The sequence below is a fragment of the Sinocyclocheilus grahami genome, unplaced genomic scaffold (assembly GCF_001515645.1).
Source record: "Sinocyclocheilus grahami isolate Dianchi unplaced genomic scaffold, SAMN03320097.WGS_v1.1 scaffold161.1, whole genome shotgun sequence".
NCBI classification, from domain to species: domain Eukaryota; kingdom Metazoa; phylum Chordata; class Actinopteri; order Cypriniformes; family Cyprinidae; genus Sinocyclocheilus; species Sinocyclocheilus grahami.
The window spans coordinates 382,330-409,361 of record NW_015505340.1 but is presented as its reverse complement, the minus strand read 5'-3'; the positions used below and the strand labels follow the sequence as shown (position 1 = coordinate 409,361).

At 35.6% G+C, this 27,032-nt stretch overlaps 2 protein-coding genes across 2 annotated transcripts; both read right to left on the bottom strand.

Moving 5' to 3' along the window:
• Window positions 1-11,533: 11,533 nt before the first annotated feature.
• LOC107592957 (28S ribosomal protein S23, mitochondrial-like) lies at window positions 11,534-13,071 on the bottom strand. Its single transcript, XM_016282545.1, has 3 exons — window positions 12,911-13,071; window positions 12,470-12,649; window positions 11,534-11,624 (listed from the first exon to the last, which is right to left on the bottom strand). Exons 1-3 carry the CDS (start codon window positions 12,952-12,954, stop codon window positions 11,534-11,536), a joined length of 315 nt encoding a protein of 104 aa, XP_016138031.1. The 5' UTR covers window positions 12,955-13,071.
• A 1,510-nt stretch (window positions 13,072-14,581) lies between these two features.
• LOC107592916 (nitric oxide synthase, inducible) lies at window positions 14,582-25,055 on the bottom strand. Its single transcript, XM_016282494.1, has 29 exons — window positions 24,994-25,055; window positions 24,754-24,830; window positions 24,627-24,674; window positions 24,369-24,416; window positions 24,109-24,156; window positions 23,928-24,029; window positions 23,521-23,669; window positions 23,142-23,304; window positions 22,965-23,056; window positions 22,720-22,861; window positions 22,327-22,466; window positions 21,425-21,599; window positions 21,239-21,340; window positions 20,194-20,388; window positions 19,978-20,060; window positions 19,668-19,812; window positions 19,148-19,252; window positions 18,886-18,935; window positions 18,626-18,800; window positions 18,407-18,527; window positions 17,981-18,059; window positions 17,645-17,832; window positions 17,397-17,563; window positions 15,888-16,098; window positions 15,684-15,771; window positions 15,472-15,593; window positions 15,221-15,369; window positions 14,862-15,056; window positions 14,582-14,697 (listed from the first exon to the last, which is right to left on the bottom strand). Exons 2-29 carry the CDS (start codon window positions 24,814-24,816, stop codon window positions 14,659-14,661), a joined length of 3,384 nt encoding a protein of 1,127 aa, XP_016137980.1. The 5' UTR covers window positions 24,817-24,830; window positions 24,994-25,055; the 3' UTR covers window positions 14,582-14,658.
• Between the last annotated feature and the right edge of the window lie 1,977 nt (window positions 25,056-27,032).

The following is a 27,032-nucleotide window of genomic DNA, read 5'->3' as shown; positions in this document are numbered from 1 at the left end:
GTGGTGGGTGGGGGGGGGGGGGGGGGGGGGGGGGGATGAAAACTGCTACCAAAAAGCCCTAAAGCTGTTCATCTTCTCACACACACAAATGTTCCTATTCATCACTCTACTGCTGTGCTCGTCCTATCAGGTGGGACACATGTCATTCATCATTTCCATGGCAACTGTCTCTTCGCTGGGCAGCTTTGCAATCAGCAACCCATCAGAACTTCAACGTGCCTCGGCCTCTTTTGTCCCCATCTGCTCGCCATCATAGCGCGATAAGATTATCACAGACAACCTCAACTCTGCACCAGTGCTGAGAAGAGGCGGTTACTCTTTTATTAATTTCTCTTTCATACTTTATCCGTTCGGCCCTCGACAAGCCTTTACCTGTCTTCCTTTGCCCTCCCTACACTGAAGGCAAAGCGGCTGAACGCGTGATATGTCAAGACGGGGCTGGCTCTTTGACTGCAGAGTGACGGCCAAATACAAAGGCCTTCCTGAATTATCTGACAATAAATCTGGGAGATTTAAGGCTTGACATCAACAGCACTTAAAGGAGAATTATAACAAAGCGAGGACATAGATGTGAAAAATGGAAAAACATGCCAAGCCAATCTGTACAAAGAGCTTGGAATCAAAAAAGAGTTTAAAGGGAAATCTTGTAGATCTTGTGTAACAATGTCCACGTCGATTTAAGCCTTTGCAATACTTGGTGGAAAATGTATATTGATTATTTTCAGCATAATTCATTGATGTTCACCTTTAAATCTTAGTTTTCTTTGTTGGAGCAGGTCATATTTAAGGACTCTTTTCTATTAGCTTACATCATAGCCTTGAGCCATGAAGACAGCTTTTTGTTCTCCAAAAATTTGCATACGCCCATTAAAGTAAAAGGATTGACCTACACTCTTAAGAAAAATGGTTCTAAACAGTACCAGAAAAGGGTTCTTCAGCTTGTAACAATAGCAGAAGCCTTTTTGGTACTAAATAGAACCCTTTTTATAGGGTTCCATAAAGAACCATGCTTTGATAGTGCTATATAGAACCTTAATGGTGCTATAAATAACCTTTTTAATAATAGTTTATTTTTATTAATATTAGTATATTTATAACATTAATATTAGTTTTATTAATATTATTTGAATAATTTATTACTATTGTTTTTTTAGCCCTCTATCTGCCTGATCTTATAATATCTTATAGTTTCTATTAAGGTTTTCATGTAAACAACAACAGCATGGTGTGTCAATTAGGTATTTTTATTTTATTTAATGACGTGAAATTGTAGCAAAAAATGACAATTGACATTGAACATAAATAAATATAGAGGTAAAACAAAAATAGAAACAGAAAATAGTGTAATGAAGACCAAGTTCTAGTGAAATACTGTATTTTCACAATCCTCTATGATGCCTGTAAGTCCATCATTATGTATATTTGTGACCCTGTCTGTGGAATTCAGGCTAAAGTGTCAAAATCTAATTATGAGATAACAAGAATCAAAATATGATTTCAATCTTTGACATGGCCTTACTCAGTCAATATTAAAGATATCAAGGCTACATTTTCACAGAATACATTTTCGTCCATTATAAAGGATGATTTTATGTAAAACAGTAACACACACACACACACACACACAATTAACTGGGCTTTCACAGGCAGTCACATTTTGGTGGGATTGAATGGCAGGTTCTCTCTGCAGATGATGAGGTTGTAAGATGTGACAGCATCTGAAATGCACAATTGCACTAATGAGTTTAGAGTTACAATGTGCCTCCTTCCATTTGTTTATGTAAAAACAATTGTTTATGAAGGCCAAAAGTAGTATATGAGCACTTCACAATGTTATGTTTATGCATAAACCCCAAGTAATTTAAAGAAATGAATTAAATCTAACAATATGGACCATAAATTCAATATCTTTGTTACTTACTTAGTGGAGAAGTGGAGAAGGATCCTCAGCTTAACAGAGCCGCTCACATTTACATATGACCAAAAAAACTAAAGAGAAAATAACATGTTTGTTTGGAAACCAGTTACAATTTTAAAGTTGAATTTGTATTTAAATTAAAGAATGAAATCCTTTACTTGTTGAGAGTGTGTTGACAGTCTGTAGTTGGATCACTGAGCTCCAGAAAATCAGTAATGACGAGTTTTGACAGTTACAGATTTAAAAAAACAAAAAGAGTGTATATTTTTTTGCCTGTTTTGCTGGGATAGACTGTACATTTAATATGTGTTACAAATATGTGCTAAATGTTCATTTTGTCAACTTTTACTATACAGATGACCTCAAAACCTAATAGACATTCACAAAAAAATGTACTTCATACTTTACAATTAAGTTGCATGGACTCAAAGTAATCGAAATAAACTATAGACAAAAGCTCTTACAATAAATGCAAAGTGCTTGGATTTTGTTAATGTGTTGTATACAAGTTTCTTTCATTTAATAAAGTTCCATATAGACTCACCCAGTCACAGGATGAACGCCCCCTGCTGGCCTCACTAGCTGATCAACCCTGCTCAGCTCCAGAAGGAGTGCAGGCCAAAGCTGTGGGTTGATAGATGAATTACACAATACACTTTAAGCCCATAATTCTCTAGCCTTAAACATAAAAATATAAACATTAAATTAAATCTGTGTACATTTTTTAAAAAATGCCACACATTCCATACAGTTCTATTTAACAGCATTACTGCTTTTTTCTGTCTCATGTGTTGTTCAGCTTTAGAAACAATAAGGAAAAGTGTACACTCTTAAGAAAAATGGTTCTAAACAATACCAGAAAAGGATTCTTCAGCTTGTAACAATAGCAGAACCCTTTTTGGTGCTAAATAGATCCTTTTTATAGGGTTCCATAAAGAACCGTGCTTTGAAAGTGCTATATAGAACATTAATGGTGCTATAAATAACTTTTTTAATGATAGTTTATTTTTATTAATATTAGTATATTTATAACATTAATATTAGTTTTATTAATATTATTTGAATAATTTATTACTATTGTTTTTTTAGCCCTCTATCTGCCTGATCTTATAATATCTTATAGTTTCTATTAAGGTTTTCATGTAAACAACAACAGCATGGTGTGTCAATTAGGTATTTTTATTTTATTTAATGACGTGAAATTGTAGCAAAAAATGACAATTGACATTGAACATAAATAAATATAGAGGTAAAACAAAAATAGAAACAGAAAATAGTGTAATGAAGACCAAGTTCTAGTGAAATACTGTATTTTCACAATCCTCTATGATGCCTGTAAGTCCATCATTATGTATATTTGTGACCCTGTCTGTGGAATTCAGGCTAAAGTGTCAAAATCTAATTATGAGATAACAAGAATCAAAATATGATTTCAATCTTTGACATGGCCTTACTCAGTCAATATTAAAGATATCAAGGTTACATTTTCACAGAATACATTTTCGTCCATTATAAAGGATGATTTTATGTAAAACAGTAACACACACACACACACACAAAGACTTAACTGGGCTTTCACAGGCAGTCACATTTTGGTGGGATTGAATGGCAGGTTCTCTCTGCAGATGATGAGGTTGTAAGATGTGACAGCATCTGAAATGCACAATTGCACTAATGAGTTTAGAGTTACAATGTGCCTCCTTCCATTTGTTTATGTAAAAACAATTGTTTATGAAGGCCAAAAGTAGTATATGAGCACTTCACAATGTTATGTTTATGCATAAACCCCAAGTAATTTAAAGAAATGAATTAAATCTAACAATATGGACCATAAATTCAATATCTTTGTTACTTACTTAGTGGAGAAGTGGAGAAGGATCCTCAGCTTAACAGAGCCGCTCACATTTACATATGACCAAAAAAACTAAAGAGAAAATAACATGTTTGTTTGGAAACCAGTTACAATTTTAAAGTTGAATTTGTATTTAAATTAAAGAATGAAATCCTTTACTTGTTGAGAGTGTGTTGACAGTCTGTAGTTGGATCACTGAGCTCCAGAAAATCAGTAATGACGAGTTTTGACAGTTACAGATTTAAAAAAACAAAAAGAGTGTATATTTTTTTGCCTGTTTTGCTGGGATAGACTGTACATTTAATATGTGTTACAAATATGTGCTAAATGTTCATTTTGTCAACTTTTACTATACAGATGACCTCAAAACCTAATAGACATTCACAAAAAAATGTACTTCATACTTTACAATTAAGTTGCATGGACTCAAAGTAATCGAAATAAACTATAGACAAAAGCTCTTACAATAAATGCAAAGTGCTTGGATTTTGTTAATGTGTTGTATACAAGTTTCTTTCATTTAATAAAGTTCCATATAGACTCACCCAGTCACAGGATGAACGCCCCCTGCTGGCCTCACTAGCTGATCAACCCTGCTCAGCTCCAGAAGGAGTGCAGGCCAAAGCTGTGGGTTGATAGATGAATTACACAATACACTTTAAGCCCATAATTCTCTAGCCTTAAACATAAAAATATAAACATTAAATTAAATCTGTGTACATTTTTTAAAAAATGCCACACATTCCATACAGTTCTATTTAACAGCATTACTGCTTTTTTCTGTCTCATGTGTTGTTCAGCTTTAGAAACAATAAGGAAAAGAAAAAGAAAAACTGTTTTCAACACTGACAATAATAAATGTTACACCAAATCTGCATATTAGAATGATTCCTGAAGGATCATGTGACAATGATGCGTTGCAACAACAGGAATGAATTACATTTTAATATGTATTTAAAAAAAAGAAAAGTTACTGTAAATAGCGTTTCTCAACTGGGGGCGTTCGGATAGCATCGGGGGGCGCTGAGGTGTTCTTGGGGCGTTTGGTTAAAGCGAGTTTACAGCAAAGATGTATGAGCTGAAATTTGCTAAAGAAAATGTTCTGCAATGTCATAACGCTGTCTTTACACTAGATGCATCAAAGGGAACTTTCCATAACTATTTGTCCGGTTGTGGAATGCATTTACTGTGCAGTAAGTCACAACTAATGCTGGGTGCACACTAAATATTTTTTAAATCTTATAAGATCTTCAAAATGTGAGAGACCACAAACATGAGGACAAAAAAAATCCTAGATTTAACCGTTTTGTTCCTATAGTGTGTGGTGTGCCGCGATGTTCCCCCCACACATCAGGATTTCTGACATGTTGAATATTTACAATTCGCGATCGGGGTGCCTCTGACGTTCTTCCCTATTTACTGCAGCCTCTGAAAGGCATGATGAAACAGACTGGAAATTCGCGCTAAGCTTTATGTTCTGTTTAATAACATTTTTCACAGAGAATGAGAAGAGGAAAGACTGATTTTTTAAGACCTAAATCTCTGATTTAGTGGGTTTCGCATGTCTGGAGATCATGCAAATCATGACCCATTAGCTTTCATATTTTCTTCCATTGCTTCCTTTGAATGACACAAACTGTTTAATATCATGGACTGTGAGGCCAGGAATATGCTCTACAGTATGTCAGTATGCAAATGCAGATGTGAATGTATTGCAAGTACTCGGAGCACTCAAGGGGGCGATAGAGTTATGCTGGGTACACACTAAAAGATTTTTTAAATCTTATAAGATCTTCAAGATGTGAGAGATCACAAACATGAGAACAAAAAATCCTAGATTTAACCGTTTTGCTCCTATAGTGTGTGGTGTCCACGGGGTTCCCCCTCACACATCAGGATTTCTGATCTTAAATACTCAACATGTTGAATATTTATGATTCGCGATCGGGGCGCCTCCGACGTTCTTCCTAGCAGATTCAGTCACTCTTAACACACCTCACACCACAGGTAAATCTGATAAGATAATCTTTGGAACCACCCAGATAATCGGGACATTACCGATTGTCGGAAGGGGAGAAATCGGCCCAAAATCAGCCCGATTATCTTGTGGTGTGTACCCAGCATTAGCGTCATTCAGTGACAGAATCACTGATTATTATGGGTTCTATTTGCTTTGCAACGTGTCGCGCCGTTCGCATCCTGCCAGCTTACACCAAAGCTACTAGACTAGACGGTGTATCATTTCCATCGCAGCGACTCTTTACTACAGTGTTTACGCAGCTTTCTGTAGCGCAGCTGCCGAACTTCCCGTGAAAACAAGAGAAAGGATAAAGCACAATATGCTTTTTACTGCTTCTTTCTTGTTTGGAAAAGTTCATATGAATGCTTTTTGTTTGCTGATTGGCTGTGGTTGGTTTGAATGTCAAAATTCTAAAGAGTTTAACACTCAAATATAATTTAAATTCACTTCTTTTTTTTTGCTCCTTGGGAAACTAATGATACTAGTTCAAGTCCAGTCAAATCAAATATGCAGTGAATGTCTTGTGTGGCATTCAATTTTTAAAATTATATATGGGCTGTTATATATGGGCTAAATACATTCTTTTAAAATAAATATTATCAAAAAATATATTTTACACACCATCATTCAAAAGGGGGTCAGTAATATTTTTTTATGGTTCTGAAAGAAGTCTCTTCTGCTCAGCAAGGTTGCATTTATTTGATCAAAAATACAATGAAAACAGTACATTTACTATTTGAATGAACTGCTTTCTATTTGAATATGTTTTAAAATTTGTTTTTCCTGTCATGCTAAAGCTCCATTACTCCAACTTTCAGCGTGACATGATCCTTCAGACATCATGCTGATTGCTGCTCAAGAAACATTTCTGATTATTATTATAGATATTATATATAGCTGAAAATGGTTTTGTTACTTAATAATCGTGTGGAGGTGTTTTCATTTTTCTATGAACAGAAAGATTGATATATAAATATGAAATGTAAAATAGGAATGTGAATTATTTAAAATGATTTAAAATAGAAATCTTTATTGACATTATTGGTCTTTACTCTCATTTTAATTTTTTTATTGCACATTTTGCCTTTTTTATTGCACATGTACAATTCCAGACAGGGAACATATCAGCATCGTAAGGCACACCACTCTACAATGTAAAAAAGCAAGATTTGAAATTTAATGGACTATAACAAAAATATAAATCAGGACAGCGCCACAATAGTGACTATTTTGAAAATGAGGAGCATATGTTTCCCATCTCTCTACTTAGTTTTCTTTCAAGTATTTGATAGCAAACTTTGAAATATTCTGTCAGAATCTAAGAAATATAGTAAAGGAGGACGTTTCTCATGGAAAAGTAGGTTTCATTGATATTCAATAAGTCATGCTGGAAATTACATGGGAAAACCTGGCTTGTTCTCCTCTACCACGGTCAAGATATGCCGGATGAGATACAAGTCAACAGCGAAAAGTTTATGGACTGTAGAAAATAAGTCACTCTATCAAATTTTTATAGTGAAGTGAAGTGAAATGTGGCCAAGTATGGTTACCCATACTAGGAATTAGTGCTCTGCATTTAACCCATCCTAAGTGCACACACACAGCAGTGAACACACACACACCATGAACACACACCTGGAGCAGTAGGCAGCCATTTATGCTGCGGCGCCCGGGGAGCAGTTGGGGGTTCGGTGCCTTGCTCAAGCGCACCTCAGTCGTGGTATTGAAGGTGGGAGAGAGCGCTGTACATTCACTCCCCCCACCTACAATTCCTGCCAGACCGGAGACTCGAACTCGCAACCTTTGGGTTCCCACGACTTCCCCTTATATTCTCCAAAGCAACTTCACTTGAGTGTTTTTCCCGCCTAATAACTATAACCGAAAAAAAAAACTGTGAAGTAAATGTAGCAGAAAAGAACTCAAGTTCAAGCATGAACTTCAAAATATTACATTTAATTCAACCATGTAGAATTGAAAACTTGAAGGTTTTGAGATATATGTGTGTGTGTGTGATGACTTCTTAAGTATTGATTCCAAAGTACAAAACCTTATACAATTGATCCAGAAATGAGTGTACTTTTCAGTGGTATAAAATTAAGTAAAATCTTCTTTACAATGTGGGTTTTCCTAGCATGCACTGGGGGATGAATAATGAATTAGGTTGCATTTTAACAGTTTGCCAGTCTTTTTTGCACTGTTTCTTTTGTTGATAAGTTTTGTAACTTCTTTTGCAATGCCTGGAGTTCATTGTCTATTCAAAATGATTTATTTGTGCACGAAAATTGTCCACTGAAATGTTTTTGTTATAGTGTTTGGTGCACCAAGTGTTGAGGTCAGTGGATGCAGAAAGGTATCTTGTTTTCTTCACACATTTTGTTGTCTCACTTTTAGTGAGTATGTATTTAGTTCTTCACATTTGTTGGGTTGTTTGAAATACAATATTAATGTTTATTTTGTGAGATATTTCAACACATAGAAAATTTGTTAAATTGACTTATTTGATTATTTTAAGCGCCACTGCATCAGATTTGCAAGTAGTTCTAGTTTAGTAGTTTTAATTTATTTTATACCACTGATAGTTACTTCAAAATGTGTGCAAAAACATGCAATTTTTAAGAAATTCTGTCAACCTTACTTGTGATTTTTTATACAGCACACCCCAAAACAATGCATTCTGAATGTAACTCTCTTTCTGCAAATATACAGCAGGAGAGGAAGTTCTTGATATATGGTATGTTGAAGAACACAAGGCCAGATTTAACCTGGTTTATTTTTAGTATACAACAGAGCAGGCTTATGGCAGCAGGTGCTCTCTTACTTCTGCTTATGGCATCAATATAAATGAGGGATAATTACTTTTGTTACAATTAAATTAGACTCAGCAAAACAACATAATGGCGATTTGTTATGCTCTGGTGAGCAATAACAAACCAATCATAATTAACAGCTCCGGTTGTGTGAGCAACTCTCTTTGTGTAACAAATATGATCTGATACCCTAAACCAAATGTACCAGCCAAAAACTTGATGAAAGTCCGGAAATTATATTAAAGGATTCAGGCAGAATGATAGTGATTGGTCTCACACATCCAAATGAGTGTGTTAAATAACACGAGTTGTCCTCTCAGATCCGAGAGTGATGGGCTAAATCCCACAAAAGCAGGGTTCTTTCAAAAGTCTCAAGCAGTGATGTTCATTTTTTTAATAAAAATGTGTAGATGTCACATGCTTTATTCTCCCATTAGAGCTCTTCCTGTCCTGTCCAGGATTAAAAAAGAAGATAAGAAGGGAAAAAATGCCTTGAACAGCTTCTGTCAGGGAGAAAAAAGTCCCTGTGTGGCATTGGCTGATGACACCACGCTTGGTGGCAGCCTGTTGAATTCGGTTTCCATTTATCCCTTTACACCTCTTGCCCCTCCAAAGCTCAGCTCAGACTTCATAGCCTGAGGACATGGAATCATGTAAGAGGGCTCACCTGTGGCTGCGTCTCTGATCTCAGATCAGTCTGGGCTCACCTGCACCTTTGGGGCAGTGTATAGCAGAACTCACAGACCCTGTAGGGGGCTAAAAAAAAACAGCTTATGAAGCACAGCCACAGAAGGCCTCGACCACACCAACACCTGTGTGGTCTGTTTTTGTTAAACAAGTACACTGAAAAAACGTTTCACTCAAGAATTGCGAGTAAATTTCACAAATAATTACAAAGAAAGACCCCCTTACCACAGTTCACCTCTGCAGAGTACATCAGTGTCAGACAGGCTCTGCTTTTTAAGTTTTATAGTTTTAGAATATTTTAAATCCTAATGTTAATATTTCCTGTGTCACAGCCATGATATGTCAACACCACCTTCCAATTTCTGAGGAAATTATTTGAAATATTTAGATAATTGTATTCTCCTGAAGCAGGTTCCATTAGCATTAGCATCAACAGAAAACAATAAAATGGCTACCACATGAACTCCATTGGTTTTGTGAAAGAAATGCCAAATTTGTCACCACCGTCAGATGTCACCACCATAAGATTTTGTGTTCCAATGATATATCAAAACACTTCAATGTGACTCTTGAATAAAAGCTTTATGAATAACATCATTTGTCTGAGTACAAGGTTTTATTTTTTCAATTTTGCACCCTGTTTTGTCCCACTTCTCAAGAATGACTGAGTTGACTCTTGCCAGTGTGGTTTTACTGTGTTCGCTAATTAATTTCACTACTTAATTATATTTATTATAATTATGTTTGTTTCAAAACAAACGTATAAAACCACTACTAAAACTATAAAACCCCTACAGATCCTGAAAAATTGCCACTGTGACAACTAGCCTTCTCTAACATGGCTAGTGCAGCCATACTTACTAATACCCAAGAGAGTAATACTCGAAACAGTTTGAGATCCTGAATTACTTGATAGTGTTTTGTGGCAGTAACATTACCTATGGTATTTAGGGAGGAACTGTGGTTACCATGGCAATTGTTGAAGGGTTGTTGTTTTGTTCAGGAGCAGGACGGCGTTCATACAGTCGTCACGCGCCTCTCCTTCACTAATTTCAGCTGCATCTGGGCCCTTCACAACACACACGAAAACACACATATAAAAGCCATTAATGCTGACAAAATGACATGAATTGAAATGCAACATCGAAAAAATAAATTACTTGTGGGTAAAATGATATCCAAGTTGTCGTTTGCGTTATGCACATTTTTGACAGCTCTATGTTCTCAGCATTTCGGGTCCTATAAATGCATGACGGGAAGCATGTGCACAGAACAGCCGACAAATATCACACTTGAGTCAATAGACATCACATTACTGCCATCCAGCGGTCTTCGGAAAAGGACCGTTTTTCTGTCAATATGGGGTGCTGTGTGTACATTAATGAGGAAAAAAAATTAACTTAAATGATTTTAGCAAATGGCTGCAATATAACAAAGAGTGAAAAATTTAAGGGGGTCTGAATACTTTCCGTACCCACTGTATGTCTGCTTGAGACGTTTAGAAGTTCTGCCAGATTAGATGGTGAATGTCTTCAGTTTGTACCACAGGGTTTTTTTTATTTATTCATGTCCAGGCAATTACAGAATACTAACCTAGTCAAATCATTTCTTCATTTTTGGGTAATTGTTTAACATTTCTATGTTCAAGTTTTGGTCGTCAAGGCAGCAGAACTGATTTGATCTTTTTGAAACTTCACAAAGTGATATTTGTCGTGATATTTATCTATTAATTGTAGTTGCATCTGATGTTCTGTCAGCAGCAAACATGTTTGCCCACTAATGGAATTTAAAAAAAAAAGTCTTTACAGGCAAAAACAAACACAATCAATCAGTGCATGTCCATTTGGTGTGTCATATCTGAATTTTACTGTGACTGCAGGAATGATTCACATCCTTAAATCCTCGCATTATTCCTGGAATGCTTGCACATTTAAATATTTACACTGAAATGGTTGTTAAAAAATTCAGCAGTGATGAATCAGTGTCTGTTCAAGGACATTCACTATCCCACAAAGGATTGCCATTTACAAAAAAGTAACTATTCAGTACTTCAGCAGAAAATACAGCTGTCAGTCATCTTGGATATTATGTCTGCTTGAGACGTTTAGAAGTTCTGCCAGATTAGATGGTGAATGTCTTCAGTTCGTACCACAGGGTTTTATTTATTTATTCATGTCCAGGCAATTACAGAATACTAACCTAGTCAAATCAGTTCTTCATTTTTGGGTAATTGTTTAACATTTCTATGTTCAAGTTTTGGTCGTCAAGGCAGCAGAACTGATTTGATCTTTTTGAAACTTCACAAAGTGATATTTATCTATTGACACCTCAAAGAACTTCCTACAACCACAGAAAAAAAAGTCATGTAGATTTACTGCAAAGGTCCAGTGCGTATGCAAGTTTAACTGGAGGGTCAGTGACGAGGTTTTACAGCACTAAAATCTAGTTAATGTAATTTTAAGTCACTTATTGACTATCATTCAAAGGTTTGGGGTCGGTAAGACTGTTTTATGCTTTTTAAAGAAGTCTTTTATGCTCACCAAGGCTGCATTATCTGATCAAAATACACTAAAAATAGTAACTGTGAAATATTCGTACAACTTATTTAATAGATTTTAAAACGTAATTTATTCCTGTGATGTAAAGCTGAATTTTCAGCAGCCATTACTCCAGTCTTCATCCTCGCGTGATCCTTCAGAAATCATTCTAACATGCTGATTTGATGCTCAAGAGACATTTATTTACAAATACTTCTAAACAGTTTTGCTGCTTATTTTTTTGTGAAAACCATGACACATTTTTTTGTAGGTTTCTTTGATGAATCGAAAGTATTCTATACTGAACAGCATTCATTTAGGTAACATTAGAAGTCTGTACGGTCACGTTTGATCAATTCAGTGCATATCCTTGCAGAATAAAAGTATTAATTTCTTACTGACCCCAAAGTTTTGAACGGTAGTGTATATAGCATCAAGCTCAAAAGAAACTTAAGAAAATCAGTAACGACATAACATATAATAAATGCACCAATAAAAACAAGACAATAAAAAAGGATATGAAGTACAAATGAAGAGCCCAGAGTGACCATAAGACCATTAGATAGAGCAATACTGTTGAAACCAATTTTTAAATGAAGTTACTAAAGATGATATATTAGCGTTTTGAACGGGTATGTTTGGACTTACGCTCGTATTTCATCCTCTTTGTAGAAGATGTCAGGTACATTATCTGCTGCATGTATCTTCAGTGGCCTCACAGCTTTCTCGTACAGAGGTTCTCTCTTAGGAGGAAAAGCAGCATACACATCAAACCAGATGGGCCTTTCCTCGTGCTTGATGACTCCAGCTCGCATTAAATCACGAACCCTTTACAAACAACCATCAGTCATTCAGCCTAGCTATAAGAGCTCGAACAATACACTACAGAAAAGGTCTCTGCTTTATTATTTACGATTTAATAAGCGTTCTTGGCAACTTTGTTAACAGTTTTTACATAGTACACGTTCACATTACATCATATATTTTATAATAAACCGATCTCTTGTCTTTAGACACGTTTTGAACTTAATACTGTTGTCATTAACCTTGAAATGAACTCGTGAAGCACATGCTGTCACTAATGCTTACCGTGTAAACACAGTCCCGAATTTCTCAAGTCGACTTCCAGCCATAATCTGTCTATATGCTCATTCAAATTAAGTAGATAGAAATAAATATCACAGAAAAGTGTGGAGAAAAAAGTGAGTTACACGCTCTCTGCTGCAGCATGGATGCACTACTTCCGGTGTTCCTACGGATACCCATTAAAGACAAACTACAAGAATGCGAAAGAAAAAAAAACGTGTTTTTGATAGTATAAAGTCTGTTTATTATAAATGCAATATTTACCATAAATATCCCATTACAGTTTTATGCAACACTCATATGTAACACTGTGATATGTAATTATAAAAGAAAGTATTAAACAACAGACACAGAGTTGAAAGTATACTCATTGCTTGGCATGATGAACGCATTGTCTGAGACTACACTGAAAATGTGGGATTCAAATCTAAATTAAGCATAGACATTACCAATACTGTTAAAGCCGAGAAAGTACAGTATGTTGCACAATTTGTAGGTCACCAATTAAATAAGCATATTTGTGAGGTGTACAAGTAAACTTTGTATAAAAGGTCGGGTTTTTTAAGTTGATCCCTGTTGTTCAACTGAGCATGGAAACTGTAGATTGCTCCAAAAGATTTGTTCCTGCAGTTAGTTAGCGATAAAAGCACTACTCTAAAGAAGTGCAGGTCCAATCTTCCCAAAAACAAACCGTTTTAACAGTTTTACTTGAAGTTAAGAGAGGTTTTGGTATTTGGAAGCTGTATGAAAATCAACTAAGTAACACTTTTTGACTTTCTCAAATTGTGTAAATCCACATGGGGTTCAGAGTATATATTTTTTATCCACAGTAATTTCACACTTGTCTAGTACAAATATGTCACTTTGTTTCATAATTATAGTGTATACGTTTTTCTTTATTTACCCTCAAAAATTGGAAGTGAAATGTGACAACATGCCCCATATGTGGGGTACATTGTAACAGCTGAGGGGCACGTTGTAACATGACCATTTAACAGCTTAAAATGTTATCTGATCGAATGAAAAAATATACAAGACAAACTAAAATATTTTGTCAATAAAATAAAATCATTATTTATTTCAAATAGAATAATGGCGTTTTTTAAGAATGAAAAATAATCTGATTTTGGAGTTTGACAATGAACACATTGCAACCATGCTTGGGACGGCCCACATAAACGAGCCAAAATGCTTTACATGTCTTGAAATAATAATTTCTTAACATTAAACATTGACTGTCAGTCTTTATTCACCTGTTTCTCGTCGTTTATCATTAAAATGTATTAAAGTAAATAGTGTGAATTACATCACTAATGTCATAGAATAGCATGGCAGGGTACATTGTAACGCAGTGTTACAACATCTGCGCAATTGGAATTTAAAACTGGTTACTGTCTTCTGATAGTTAGCGAAGCATTAAAAAATTATTTAAACTGATAAATAACAGATTGGAGATTAAAATAATAGCAGGTTTGTCTCATTTTAAATGAGTAATAAAAACTGAGATGAAAAATTGACTTAAGCCAAAAATATTATTTTACTATGGTAAAATAAATGTCCAGCGATATTTTCAAAAGACTTGAATTTTGGCACACTTTTTTTCTCTATATAATGTTGATATAGTAACTAGTAAATGCTGTAAATTTGGTTATGCTAGCATGTGTGGAAATACATGTTAAAAGATTAAAATCTCCCATTTTTGGTGTGTTTGAATATCGAAAAGACTGAGATGGTCCAGCTGATCTCAAGCACTAAGATCCAAAGATGTCCTCATGGTACCGCTTTTCATTCTGTGAACAAAAAGCATAATCATGTAAAATTATTGACCATATATCCTTACAGACTGTAAACAATTCACTATTTCAGGACAACTGAGCCCTTGCAGGAGCATAAATGCTTTAAGAAATTATTATCTGAAGCAGCTATAAAATGTGTTAACAATTAGAAGGTTCACCTTGAGCCTTGACAGATATTCCTCAGCCTGAGTAAGAGTGATGCCCTGCCGGTTGACTAGGATTTCCTTGATAGTGGCAGCCACATCATGGGCCATGTTCATGCCTCCACAGATATACAGATGTCCTGGATTATGGTGCAAAACCTCAAAGACCTTGTCACTCAATTGTTCTCGCAAGATATCTTGGACATAAACCTGTACCAAGAATTCAAAAAAAAAAGAGAGAGAGAGCAAGAATAGTGAAAAGAGTGTTAACAGCTGTTTAGAATAATTTTTTAGATGCACTATCAATATTACTAGATATATAAAGATATACAGAGATTTCTAGATATAGATGCAGCTGTATCAAGTGTGTTTACCTTGGGTTGTCCAGTCTGCCTAGAGTAAGCTGTTGTGATACTGCTTAGGGTACCATTATCTCTCATGTCTAGAGTCTCTTCTTTGTAAAGATGATCAGTATCTGAACCTCGACACCCGAACACGAGTGTCACTGGATTCCCTTTCAGACCTTGAAGAAATAACACAACTTGAGGTTCAGCAACTTGAGGCAAGCCAATTTCAGATGCACTGTTGAAACCACTTGAATGTGATAAGGGATGAAATTCAATACCTGTTTTTTTCATGTCATGGAATTGCTGTTGCCAAAAGCTACGGAATGGAGCAATGCCGCTCCCAACTCCCACAAGAATACAGGGAGCACTAGGGTCGGATGGAAGGTGGAAACCATCAGAGCTGGAATTGTTGCATAAATGGAACAAGTTAGTGAGTTATAATCAGAAAAAAAAGATCCTATACATCTTGGGATTGTGAAATGAAGGGTACCTATGGACAAAACATGGCACCATGTCTCCTTCTTTGATGGTATTGAGCCAGGCACTACAAAGACCAAAATGCAGCGGACCTTTTCCCTCTAAAGAGAGCAGAACATATGATAACAACAGATTAAACTATTCAGTGATTCTACGTCTAGAAAGTTAATCTGTTCAGGTATCAACTAATTGATCACTGGGAATATGTTTCCAGTACCCTGTGTGTGATAGCTGACCACGGCCACAGTGAGGTGGAGCTCCTCAGGGTGGAGGTCTGGGGAGGAGCTGATGGAGTAGAGACGTGGCTTCACTAAAGGCAGCTGGCTGAGGAGAAAGGCAGCAGAAAGTTCCAGAGAGGAAAACTCATCTAGCACCTCAAGGAAAGTAGGTTTGTGGAACTCCTTCCATGTTGCGTAGACTTGGAAATCCTGTTGTAGAGGGATGTCTTGGTATGTATTTAACCAATAAACAAAGTGAAAACAACCCATGATAATTCCACAGAATGTTTCTTTTTTCATGAAAAATAAGCAGAATGAATTTCTGCATAAGTGTTCATTAACCATTATGTAAATTGCCACTTTCAATATAATGGGACATTTTCTGAAAGAATAGAGTTATGAAAGACTTACACAGGTGTTTGGCTTATGTTTCATTAATATATGCAATAAAATTCATAGTTAAATACCCCTTAACACACGTTCTGAATATAAAGCATTTTATTATCAATAGCACTTTTAGCACACTCACTGCTTTGGATTTTAAAATGAATTATTAATTTACACAAATACAGTTATATAGCATTGTCTTACAAAATTGCAAAATCAAATTGGTTCCATTTAAAAAAAATACTGGAACCGAATGAAGTTTGGTTCTGTTACTGGTTCTCGCACGTGCATTCGGGATGTTAAAAACTCTGACAGGGTTTCCAGCACTAATTAACTGTGCCACAACACCTCTACAGAATCTACAGCACGAAACAGACAGTCTGTTCTTTCAAGCGACTCAAAAACACTCATAGCAATCACTGTGGACCTATTCCCGAAATTATGATTTAAATAAGTCAAAACTTTTCAGTGAATAAAACACAAAGTGTGACCAGTGAAGTCTAGCACTATAACATATATATAGGGACTGCAGAATTCAAATAGCCTTCTGGCTAATTCTGGCATATTGACAGAAATGTTTATTAATATGCATTGTCCCTGTAATAAATAAATAAATAAATAAACAACTGATTCTTAGGAAAGTTTTTTTAGTGAATCAAAAACGTACAGCACAACCAGTATAGTCCAATCCTAAAAAAACCCTTGTAAGCCGGGTCTTTAAAATAAATCAAACACATACAGCGAGCAGTGTAGTCTGATTTCCAGATGATTGAATCTAATGAAGCAGTTCTTTTTAGTGAACGCAGCCAGTCTAGTACAGTTTCCAAAATAATGATTTGAGTTGAGTTGGTTCTTTTTAATGAATCAGAATCTTTCTGATTTTTTGTGAATCAAACACACACAGTGACCAGTGTAGTCAGAATCCTGAATGAATGACTCTAATAAGTTGGTTCTGTGAATGTGAGAAGTTATTAAAAAGCCTATGCAAACACACCTTTTACAAGAATTAAAAAAAATGTATTTAACATTAAAATTACCTAACAAAATCGTTAAGGAACCAAACTTTTTTGCAATTCTCATCCATAGTTCTGGAACATTTTTGATTATAAAAAGTGACTTACTGTTGCTAATGCAAGCAGGCGCTGTCTGTGATCTTCAAGCTTTGCCATATTTGAGAGTTTGCGGAGGAGGCTTTGTGAGGGTGGGGTGGTGACATCCAGATAGTAGGTAAGAGCTTGGGCAAGAGGACATGGTGGTATTCGTTCAACTCTCTGCCACCTTTCACCATCTGCAGGACAGCATTATTAGGTATCATTATGTTATTATGTGTAAGACTTCCATTATGTAATTAGGTAAGATGGCTCAGTACCAGGGTAGGCACTGAGGAATTCCAAGCTTAGGCTCTGATTTATAGGAGGGGCATTGGCCAGATGCTTCAGGATGCCAGCTACTAATTCAGATGAGTTCCCTGGAAAAATCCCTACATGGTCTCCAGGGACAAAGTTTAAGTGCTCTGTGTTCCCTTCCATCTCTAACTCCACCAATATTGTAGCACGACTGAGAACACATAAAAAATTAAATAAATACTGTGTTCTGCGAAAACAAGCAAAACACAACATAAGGCATCTGTTTCTGACAATAATTATTATTATTACTATTTCTATCAATAAAAAACAGATGCATGAATATGAGTTGGTTTGAGAACCTTGACTTTGGGCTCTGTAGATTCTGCTTTCTCTTTAGTTTCATGGGAACCACAGCTTTAGAATGGAGAGCTGACAGAGCTGTAAAGCCAAGCCAGATAATAATAATCACTACAGAAATCTGTTAATGACATGATTCTTGAATTCTCATTTCTGATTGTGAAATACTTATTATAATGATGGCTAAACTACATATTTCACTTTAAAATTTCAAAATGTCATTCAGCATTTCCATATTCCTATGTAATTAATATTGAACTGTATTATATGTTGTTGAGTAAAATGTTTTTAAAATGAGAAACAGCAAGAATATTATCAATAAAGCATTTTTGCTTCCCTTTTTGACTGCTTCTACAGGTTTCATCAAGTTTTGACCATCATTTTTCCCTAAATGATGTGTTTTTATAAGGACGCGGGTCTAAATGTACCTGTGATTCGGTCAACTGTACAACTGTCATTCTGAACTCTGTGCCTCTGTGGATCCCAGGAATCTGCCAGACCTTCTTTTCCTGGAAGCTGACCTTGAATATTAAACTCCTTGCATGCATCCTATACATAGAGAAAACACTTTCATAATTAATTTTATCGTGCACCAATTTAATGCACTGAAAACAATGGATGCTCAATGTTTATTTTATTACTGAGACCTTAAAGGCAGTGCAAGCCCAGGCTGAGAAAGCTTCCTCCTGTCCGTTCAGCTCATCTCCCTCTCCTGTGGCAGACACACGAATGGCTCCCAGTGCTGCAAACCTATCATCCACTGCATGGGCAAACGCACAGAAGTGTGGGTACATTCGAGAGCCGAGACCAAACACACAGTACCTGTATGGTGGAAAGAAGTGATTCAAACAATGTACTCTAAACAGGAGTGGGGAGAAAATTAATTTAAGGGGTTTTAAATACTGACCTGACTTTGTTTCTGAGGTTGTTCAGGCTGAGAAGCTGCTTCTTGAAACTCTTGTGAGGAGAAGAAAAATCATGTCGGCAAACAGCAAATAAGAATCACATTCGATGTGGTTCCTGTACAAATAATCACTTCAAAAGCAAATGATTTCTTCCTAAAGACATTTTCATTTTGACAAACTGAAAATGAACTAATTATGTCTGGCGATAATAGTCTTTCATTACTAGCATTACTATAAGGCCACTGTGCATAAATATGTCCACACCTCTCCATTTCCTGGACAGTCTCCATTGCCAAAGGTGCTGGTGACAACAATTAACAGGCTTTCCTTCTCAAGTTCACTGAAGTTGTAGTCCTCCATGCAAACGACCTGTATAAATGTATAAATGATAAATAATTTATGTATCACAAATATGTGTGTTAGCTGAAAAGACAATGTCCAAATACACAGTGTATTTATTAGTTTTATATATATATATATATATATAATTTCAAAATATAAATATTATTATTTTATATATATTATATTAAAATCATATTAAAATTGACAAATTTTTCATATAAATAATTCTCATCAACTTAACTAAAATGCAAATGTAATGTTTAGGTTTAGACCAGGTTGACTTAGCTCAAGGAGCCAATTTCCTAGTTTTACTTTTAATAGAGGGTGATATTATGAATGTGTCACATACGCCCACTTTCTGCCAAGTGGTGGTAATAATGCTCAAATTGAGTCTCAGGAGAATGATAAATTACATATGAATCAGGGGTGACGGTCCTCTTACCTGGGAGCTGAAGGCACAGTTCATCATGGTGTTTAGTCTCTTAGCAAAAGTCTGTGATTTCCCTGTTTCTGTGGCGTACAGAACAGTGCAACGCACCCTCTTGGCCAGGGCTGATTTAATGAGTATCTGAGAGAAGAGCACTACTCTAGAAGAGAGAAAAGAAAACAAGAATTTTAGCTATACTGGCTACTCACCAAATGTTCACAGCTAACCTTTCAAGCATTCGTTACATTGTTGCAGACAGATTTCTTCTGAAAGAACAACACTGTGTTGTTCTGGCTGAGAAAGTGTGAACATGATATTGCTATACCTGATCAGTCCTTTGAAGCTGATTGTATGCTTCCTCACATTTCTCTTCTTGTTCTTCCACTTGTGTGTCAACCACGGATCAGGCTTTACATGGCAACAGACAAGACATGTTACGTCAAGAACATCCCAAAAGTTTTGTTTGGACATCATCATATTTCACACAGCTACATACCACTAGTCTGGCAATGATACTTAGATACTTAGGATGATACTGTACCTGGTAGTAGAAAAAGGGTGACAGAATGTAGTTCAGCATTTCCTGGTGAAACACAGGGGTTAGAGATCCAGACATCGGTGGCACCAGCCAGACCCAGTCAGCAGGACAGCCTCCTCGCAGACGTACCTCCATCTCCATGTGCTGCATGAAGGACTCTGATGCAGAATGGTGGTCGGTAATGGTGACCTTATTTTTCTGTGTGTCAGTAAGTCAAAAAGGTCATAAAAACTGGGAACAAACATTTACCAAAAGATTAAATTTAATCTTTACCCATATATTGTCTTTCCAGTAAAGAATAACTTTTTATTTTATTTTTGCATTTTGAACAAGTTTGCAACTAAATGCATTTTTGGTTACACATTATTTTAAGGTGTCCTTGTTACAGTGTAATTATACATGTAAGTACTGAGTAATATTAATTAACACATGTACTTACTATATGGTTAGGGTTAGCATTAGGGTTACTTACATGTAATTATGCATAATTAAATGTTATTATAATTGTAAGTACATGTAACGTGTAACAAGGACACCTTAAAATAAAGTGTTACCGCATTTTTTTTAAACAATATTAATTAAATACAAAATCATACATTTTAGCTTTGAGGTTTCAGAATTTTATGAAGCTTTAAACTGTTTTTTATAAATCTATGAATTTAATCTGAATATAAACATTTATATTGTTTAAGTTTTAGTTCCTTGCACAGATTGCCCTATTAACGAATCTATGAAATTTTAAAAGTTAGGCAATTTTTTGTATTGTCTATATTTAAGTTCAGCATCTAAAAGCCCATTTAAAACTCGTGGTTTTGGTAATTTGGTGGCTAACTCGTATGAAATCATATGATCTCATTTGTATGTTATTTTGTAAGATCTGCTTAGGCCCCACTGATTATTAGGTTTCGGAGTGGACCTTCATGCTTACGATTTTTCTAAAAATCATATGTTTCTGAATCTCAACTGGTTTTACTGAATATACCAATACAAAATACTATTTTTCTTACCAAAGTGTTTTACACTTGTTTGCTATGTAAATCCACTTTACCTGAAAACTATGCATCACTGCGACATTGATGGCCACCAGAGCCTGATCCTTCCATAGCGAGGACAGTTTTTGTGTCTCCAAACCCATTAGACGGCCAACCCGCTGTGAGACAACAAAATAAAGAAAAACTTCTAAAAACCTCTGAACTTTCTCTTCTCTACCGTAACATTAAGAATGTTGTAGCACCTCAAGAACATTGTAGCGTTTTGTATCACAGAAGTCCCTCACTCCAATCTCAGTGCCCATGTACCAACCGTTAAAAGGACACGCTGGGAATTCAAGACCACCAATCTCCAGTAACATGTTGGACACCGCAGGCAATGCATACCATCGGAGGTTCAAATCCTTAAACCACTTGTACCTGAGGAAGTGCATGAAACCATCCAACTTTATTTGCATTGGCATATATTTTGCAATGGTTCCAACAGACCCTTGATTATGTAATTGAATGCAATACTTCGGGTGTAAATCTATTTTGCTAATACAAATCCATAACATTTCTTGGTCTGCATGGTTGCACAAATATATGGTTCATTCAACCAGCACTTCAGTCAAATTCGCATAGTACTTAACTAAACTACTTAGGTAGCTTTCTAAAGTGAAGTGTTAGAATGAGACTGATTTGAGAACATGACTTTGGGTCTCATTGGTTAAACTCATTTGTTAGGTCTGGATGAAAGAATGTGGCATAGAGACAGGCTGTCTTAGGTTTGAATGGCTTTGCCACTCTAGCCTGATCTTTAAGTGCCTAGGAGGGTTTGATTTTATAGATCCTTTTAATGCAAGCTCTTAAAGGGAAAAGCCTTGAATAATTTTCTCTTCAAGAAGCAAACAGATTTACTGCAGAATCAAGTGGAATGCAAGTCATTTCAGAAATCTGAGCACCTCAGACAAGAGCTCTGGTAGTCTGTGTAAACAACATTGCACTCGAAACACACATTACTGAACGTCTGACTTTGTGTCTTTGTACTAGAACCCTCAATGCATAGTGTTGTAAAGCAATAGAGCGTTATCAATCAACTAGTGATTTTAATCTACAACAAGCATGCTTTTCCATTCAGCTGGTGTGCGAAACTATTGCCACTTACTGTGGGTGCTCCATGGGAACTTCCAAAATCAAATGTTGGGGAACTTCAAAAAACTGAGGGTCCTCACTGTTAGCTTGTAACACCAGTGGAAGCACATCAAATTGACCATACTTTGGTGTCCATCCAAGCTGGATGCAAATCTGTGTGAAAATTACAAGATTTTGTATAGTACATGAACATTTCAAATTAAAACAAGACATAAGAGTGATTTAAAATGGAGAAAGTTTTATCTTTATTTAAGTTATTGCAAAAATAAAAAAATTAAATGTATAATAATTATATAAATAATGTATCTAATTAATAATTACATAACATCTAATATGAAAATATCAACTAGAAAATATTTTTAAAAGCAGAAAATATCTAGTATAACGTACAGAGACCGGTATCTACCTCTGTGAAGTCAACACTGGCAGGATCTCCTATTATCGTACCATCTGTCATCGCATAGCCAGCGTATCGTATGAGCTGACTATTCCATACACGGAAATCATGTTGGCCATCAGTTCTTTGAGGAAACACAGTGATGGCAGACCTGTCAAAATAAAGAAACTTTATTGTGACATCTTGTTTCATTTGCCAAGATAATCAAGATGGATGGATTATTAAAAAGCTGGAATAACACATTCCTGGTTTACCTCAGGTTGCCTCCATTGGTAGCGAACTGAATATGATCGCACAACATCTGAAACATATCCTCAGCAGTTCTGCATTTACGTGCATCAAACAGCTGAACAGGAAACCAAGACATAATGTGAATATAACTGTATGATGGCACACTTAATATATGTTTAGGTCCAAACTAGAGAAACTACCTGCAAATTAGCCCACTGAACTCTGCCAATGCATCTAGGTGCATTTCTCCATGCTTGCTTAGCCCCAAATTCCAGTTCTTTTGTGGTGAGTTGATATGAGCCAGTAGCCTCTATTTCCTTTGCGACTTCCTCCAGACGAGACAGGTGCTCCTCGATTTTTGAGCTGGATAACAGACATAACACAGTCAAACAGCCTACCTTTTACACTCTTCGGAATTAAGCCAATTCATGGTCTGCTTTATTATGGCGTTAAAACAGAGTAAAGAACGAGAATATAAGCACTTTCTTAGAATCAACCACTGAAAACCCACAATGATCAACCAATAATCTGAACATGTCCCTCTCAATGTCTATGGTGAGCCTAGTAGGTGCTTCCTACTTTTTAATTGACTTGTAGTACTGATTGATGAAGTCAATAGCTTGCATGAGGATGTCATCGGAGCCTGGCAGGGTGGAGGAGGGACAGCGCGTCATAGCCTTTGGAGTCATAATAGAGCCTTCACAGACTTCAGACGTGCAAATCGGGCTCTGAAATAAAAGGGAAAGATCAATATAACTCATTACTTCATTACTCATTACTCTATGTAACTGCCAATATAACCTCATATGAAATGGCACAATCAGCTCTATAAAAACTTAAGACTAATTCTGAAACTTTACACATATAACTGAAAATATAAATAAAGTTTTTCATTTAAACTCCATGGGGTTAGCTAAGTCTGTTCAAATTTGTCTCATTTACATTTGTTCACTAAAAAAATAATTTTTTTTTTAGAAATAACTCACCTTAACCGCTCTGTGATGTAATGTGTCCTGATGGCACAAGCCATCCTGGTAGTTCTTCACTTGCTTGGAAAATGGGCATTGATTCACCTTGTTCTCCCATTGCTAGGCATACCATCAAAATGTTAAGATATTGCATTTCAATTATGACACTGCATTTTATGTTAATTAAAGTTTTGCTCACCGTACTCGTTGTTATCTGCTGCAGAATTACTTTCTTGTTCTCCCATTGCTATAGGCATGAACCAACAGAATGTAAGATTAACGCATTTCATTTATGACACTGCTTTTTATGTTAATTAAAGTTTTGCTCACCGTATTCGGTGTAATCTGCTTCAGTATTACATTATTGTTCTCCAGTTGCTAGGCATATATTAACAGAATGTAAGAATAATACATTTAATTTATGACACTGCTTTTTATGTTCATTAAAGTTTTGCTCACCGTATTCGGCGTAATCTGCTTCAGTATTACATTATTGTTCTCCAATTGCTAGGCATATATCAACAGAATGTAAGAATAATACATTTCATTTATGACACTGCTTTTTATGTTCATTAAAGTTTTGCTCACCTTATTCGGCGTAATCTGCTGCAATATTACATTATTGTTCTCCAATTGCTAGGCATATACCAACAGAATGTAAGAATAATGCATTTCATTTATGACACTGCTTTTTATGTTCATTAAAATTTTGCTCACCGTATTCGGCGTAATCTGCTTCAGTATTACATTATTGTTCTCCCATTGCTGGACATACCAACAGAACATAAGGATACTGCATTTCATTTATGGCATTGTATTTCACATTAATTAAAGTTTTGCTCACCGTATTCGGCTTAATCTGGTGCAGTATTACATTCTTGTTGGATTTAGTGGCTTGGTTCCCCATATTTACCTGATATACTGAATTTAAAATCATTTTAATTAAATGTTGCAGTATTTCAGTTTTTGAATTGTGAAGTCATAATAAAGAATAGAAAGAAATAATATTTTATATATAAAAAAATATATGCACATATATACACATTTGCAATTATGAATTTCATGAACAACATGAATTTCTTACCTTTGTGCCAGGTCCTTTTCTCAGTTTTCAGCAGTGCAACTTTCCCACATTAACATGCTTATATACTCTACCCAGACAGCCTGTTGGTGAGGGCAGGTCAAGAGCTGTGCTGGTCATGGCATTGTGACTCAAGGAGGGTGGGACAGCAGTTACCAATTACAGTCTGACCACGGTTCCTATCAAATGTCACAATCTTACACCCACACTGGAATCTTCATACTCCAGCATCTGTAAAACTCTGACAGTTTGATGAATTGAAAGAGAAACCATAAACACACCTCACAATGTATCTGGACATGTCTGAGAAAACCACATCTGTATTTCAAGTATTACGATTATTATTAGTCATCACTGAATGGATGAATGAATGAACAAAATACAAATTTGACAGATTTTATTTTAAAAAAAGTTTCAAATTTTTATTGCACCCATTCATGTATTTACTGTACATCACAAATTCACAATGTATAAAGGTTGTTCTGATTATATATCTCATAATCTGATATAAGCTTGATTATATTAACAGGGTTACAGGAACAGGCAATGCTATCCAATAAATTCGTAGTAAACTCAGTTTAAGATACATGTTATAAATAGTAGAAATGTGTCTAAGCGATTGGGAAAAACAGTAAGCTCATTTATTACCACACTGCTTTGAAGACTTCCTTGAATTTTCCAAATCCACGTGTGGAATAAAAACTTCTTCCTTCTTTCACTATGAAAGCTCTTTAAAGTATGTCAAACATGAATCTTTCTCACAAAATTTGAGTCTGATGAAGATTGATGAAGAGCTGTATATTATTTTCAAGAAACAATGAATGATACTTTTAGATATTGTGTGCATGAGAAAATCATATGATATTTTGATTGCTTCTTAATGATAAAGCTGCCATTTCTGTCAGTTTACAGGTTAACTGCAAAAATATTATAATCATAAAGCAATTATAGTGGATTCCTATTGTCAGTCCTCATCCTATTATCACTTTCATTATTCACACCTGGCTTATACAATTGGCTTATATTGCAGAAAATGGACTGTACTTGGGCTTTATTCGCCCAAATTGACATCATTGCTATTTAAACCTGAAATGATCTAAGTACTTTTGATTTTGCAATGAAGCTTCCATTTATTTGTTTAGCAACTACTGAAAGTCACACATAGCAACCACATTACAGGATTTCACAGCTAAGAGTGTGATACTTCTGATTCACAACCAGCCCCTTAACTAAAACCTCATAAAGGTATTAAACACAATACCATATTAATTGATTGTTTTATAATACATTTCCCTCAAGAAAATATTACTTAACATGTTTAAACATAAGGTTGTTGTTTTTCTCTTGCATTTGTTACTTTAATGTGTGTTTATCACCTCAGCAGTGTTGTTGATATGATAACAGAACTACTTCAAAATAAAAATCGGTATCTGTAAGAGCATGGCACATTTGACCTGCCATAAATCTTAATTTTTACAGGAAAGCTTCCAGTAGTTATCAATAAAGTCAATGATTTTCCGAGAAATACTGCAGTGATTTAGGAAATGTCTCATGATTAAATCATGTATTCCTGGATGGACATTCATAATCTTATATTATTACATAATCTATACCACAAAATTTGATAGTATGATTGAACACAATTTACATCATCAGGCGTTACCAAACTGACAATCATATTCATAAAAACCATACCTGCTCATCACAAGAAGAAAATTATAATTATTATTTTAAAAAGCATCAAAATTAGCCCACTGCACTGCCTATTTCACATTAAAGGGGTCATATGATGCGATTTCAATGTTTCCTTTCTCTTTGTGTGTTACAAGCTCTTGGTGCATAAAGAAGATCTGTAAAGTTGCAAAGACTAAAGTCTCAAATCCAAAGAGATATTCTTTATAAAAGTTAAGAGTCAGCCACACCTACCTAAAACGGCTCGTTCTAACACGCCCCCACATACAGTGGGGCAAAAAAGTATTTAGTCAGCCTCCAATTGTGCAAGTTCTCCCACTTAAAAAGATGAGAGAGGCCTGTAATTTTAA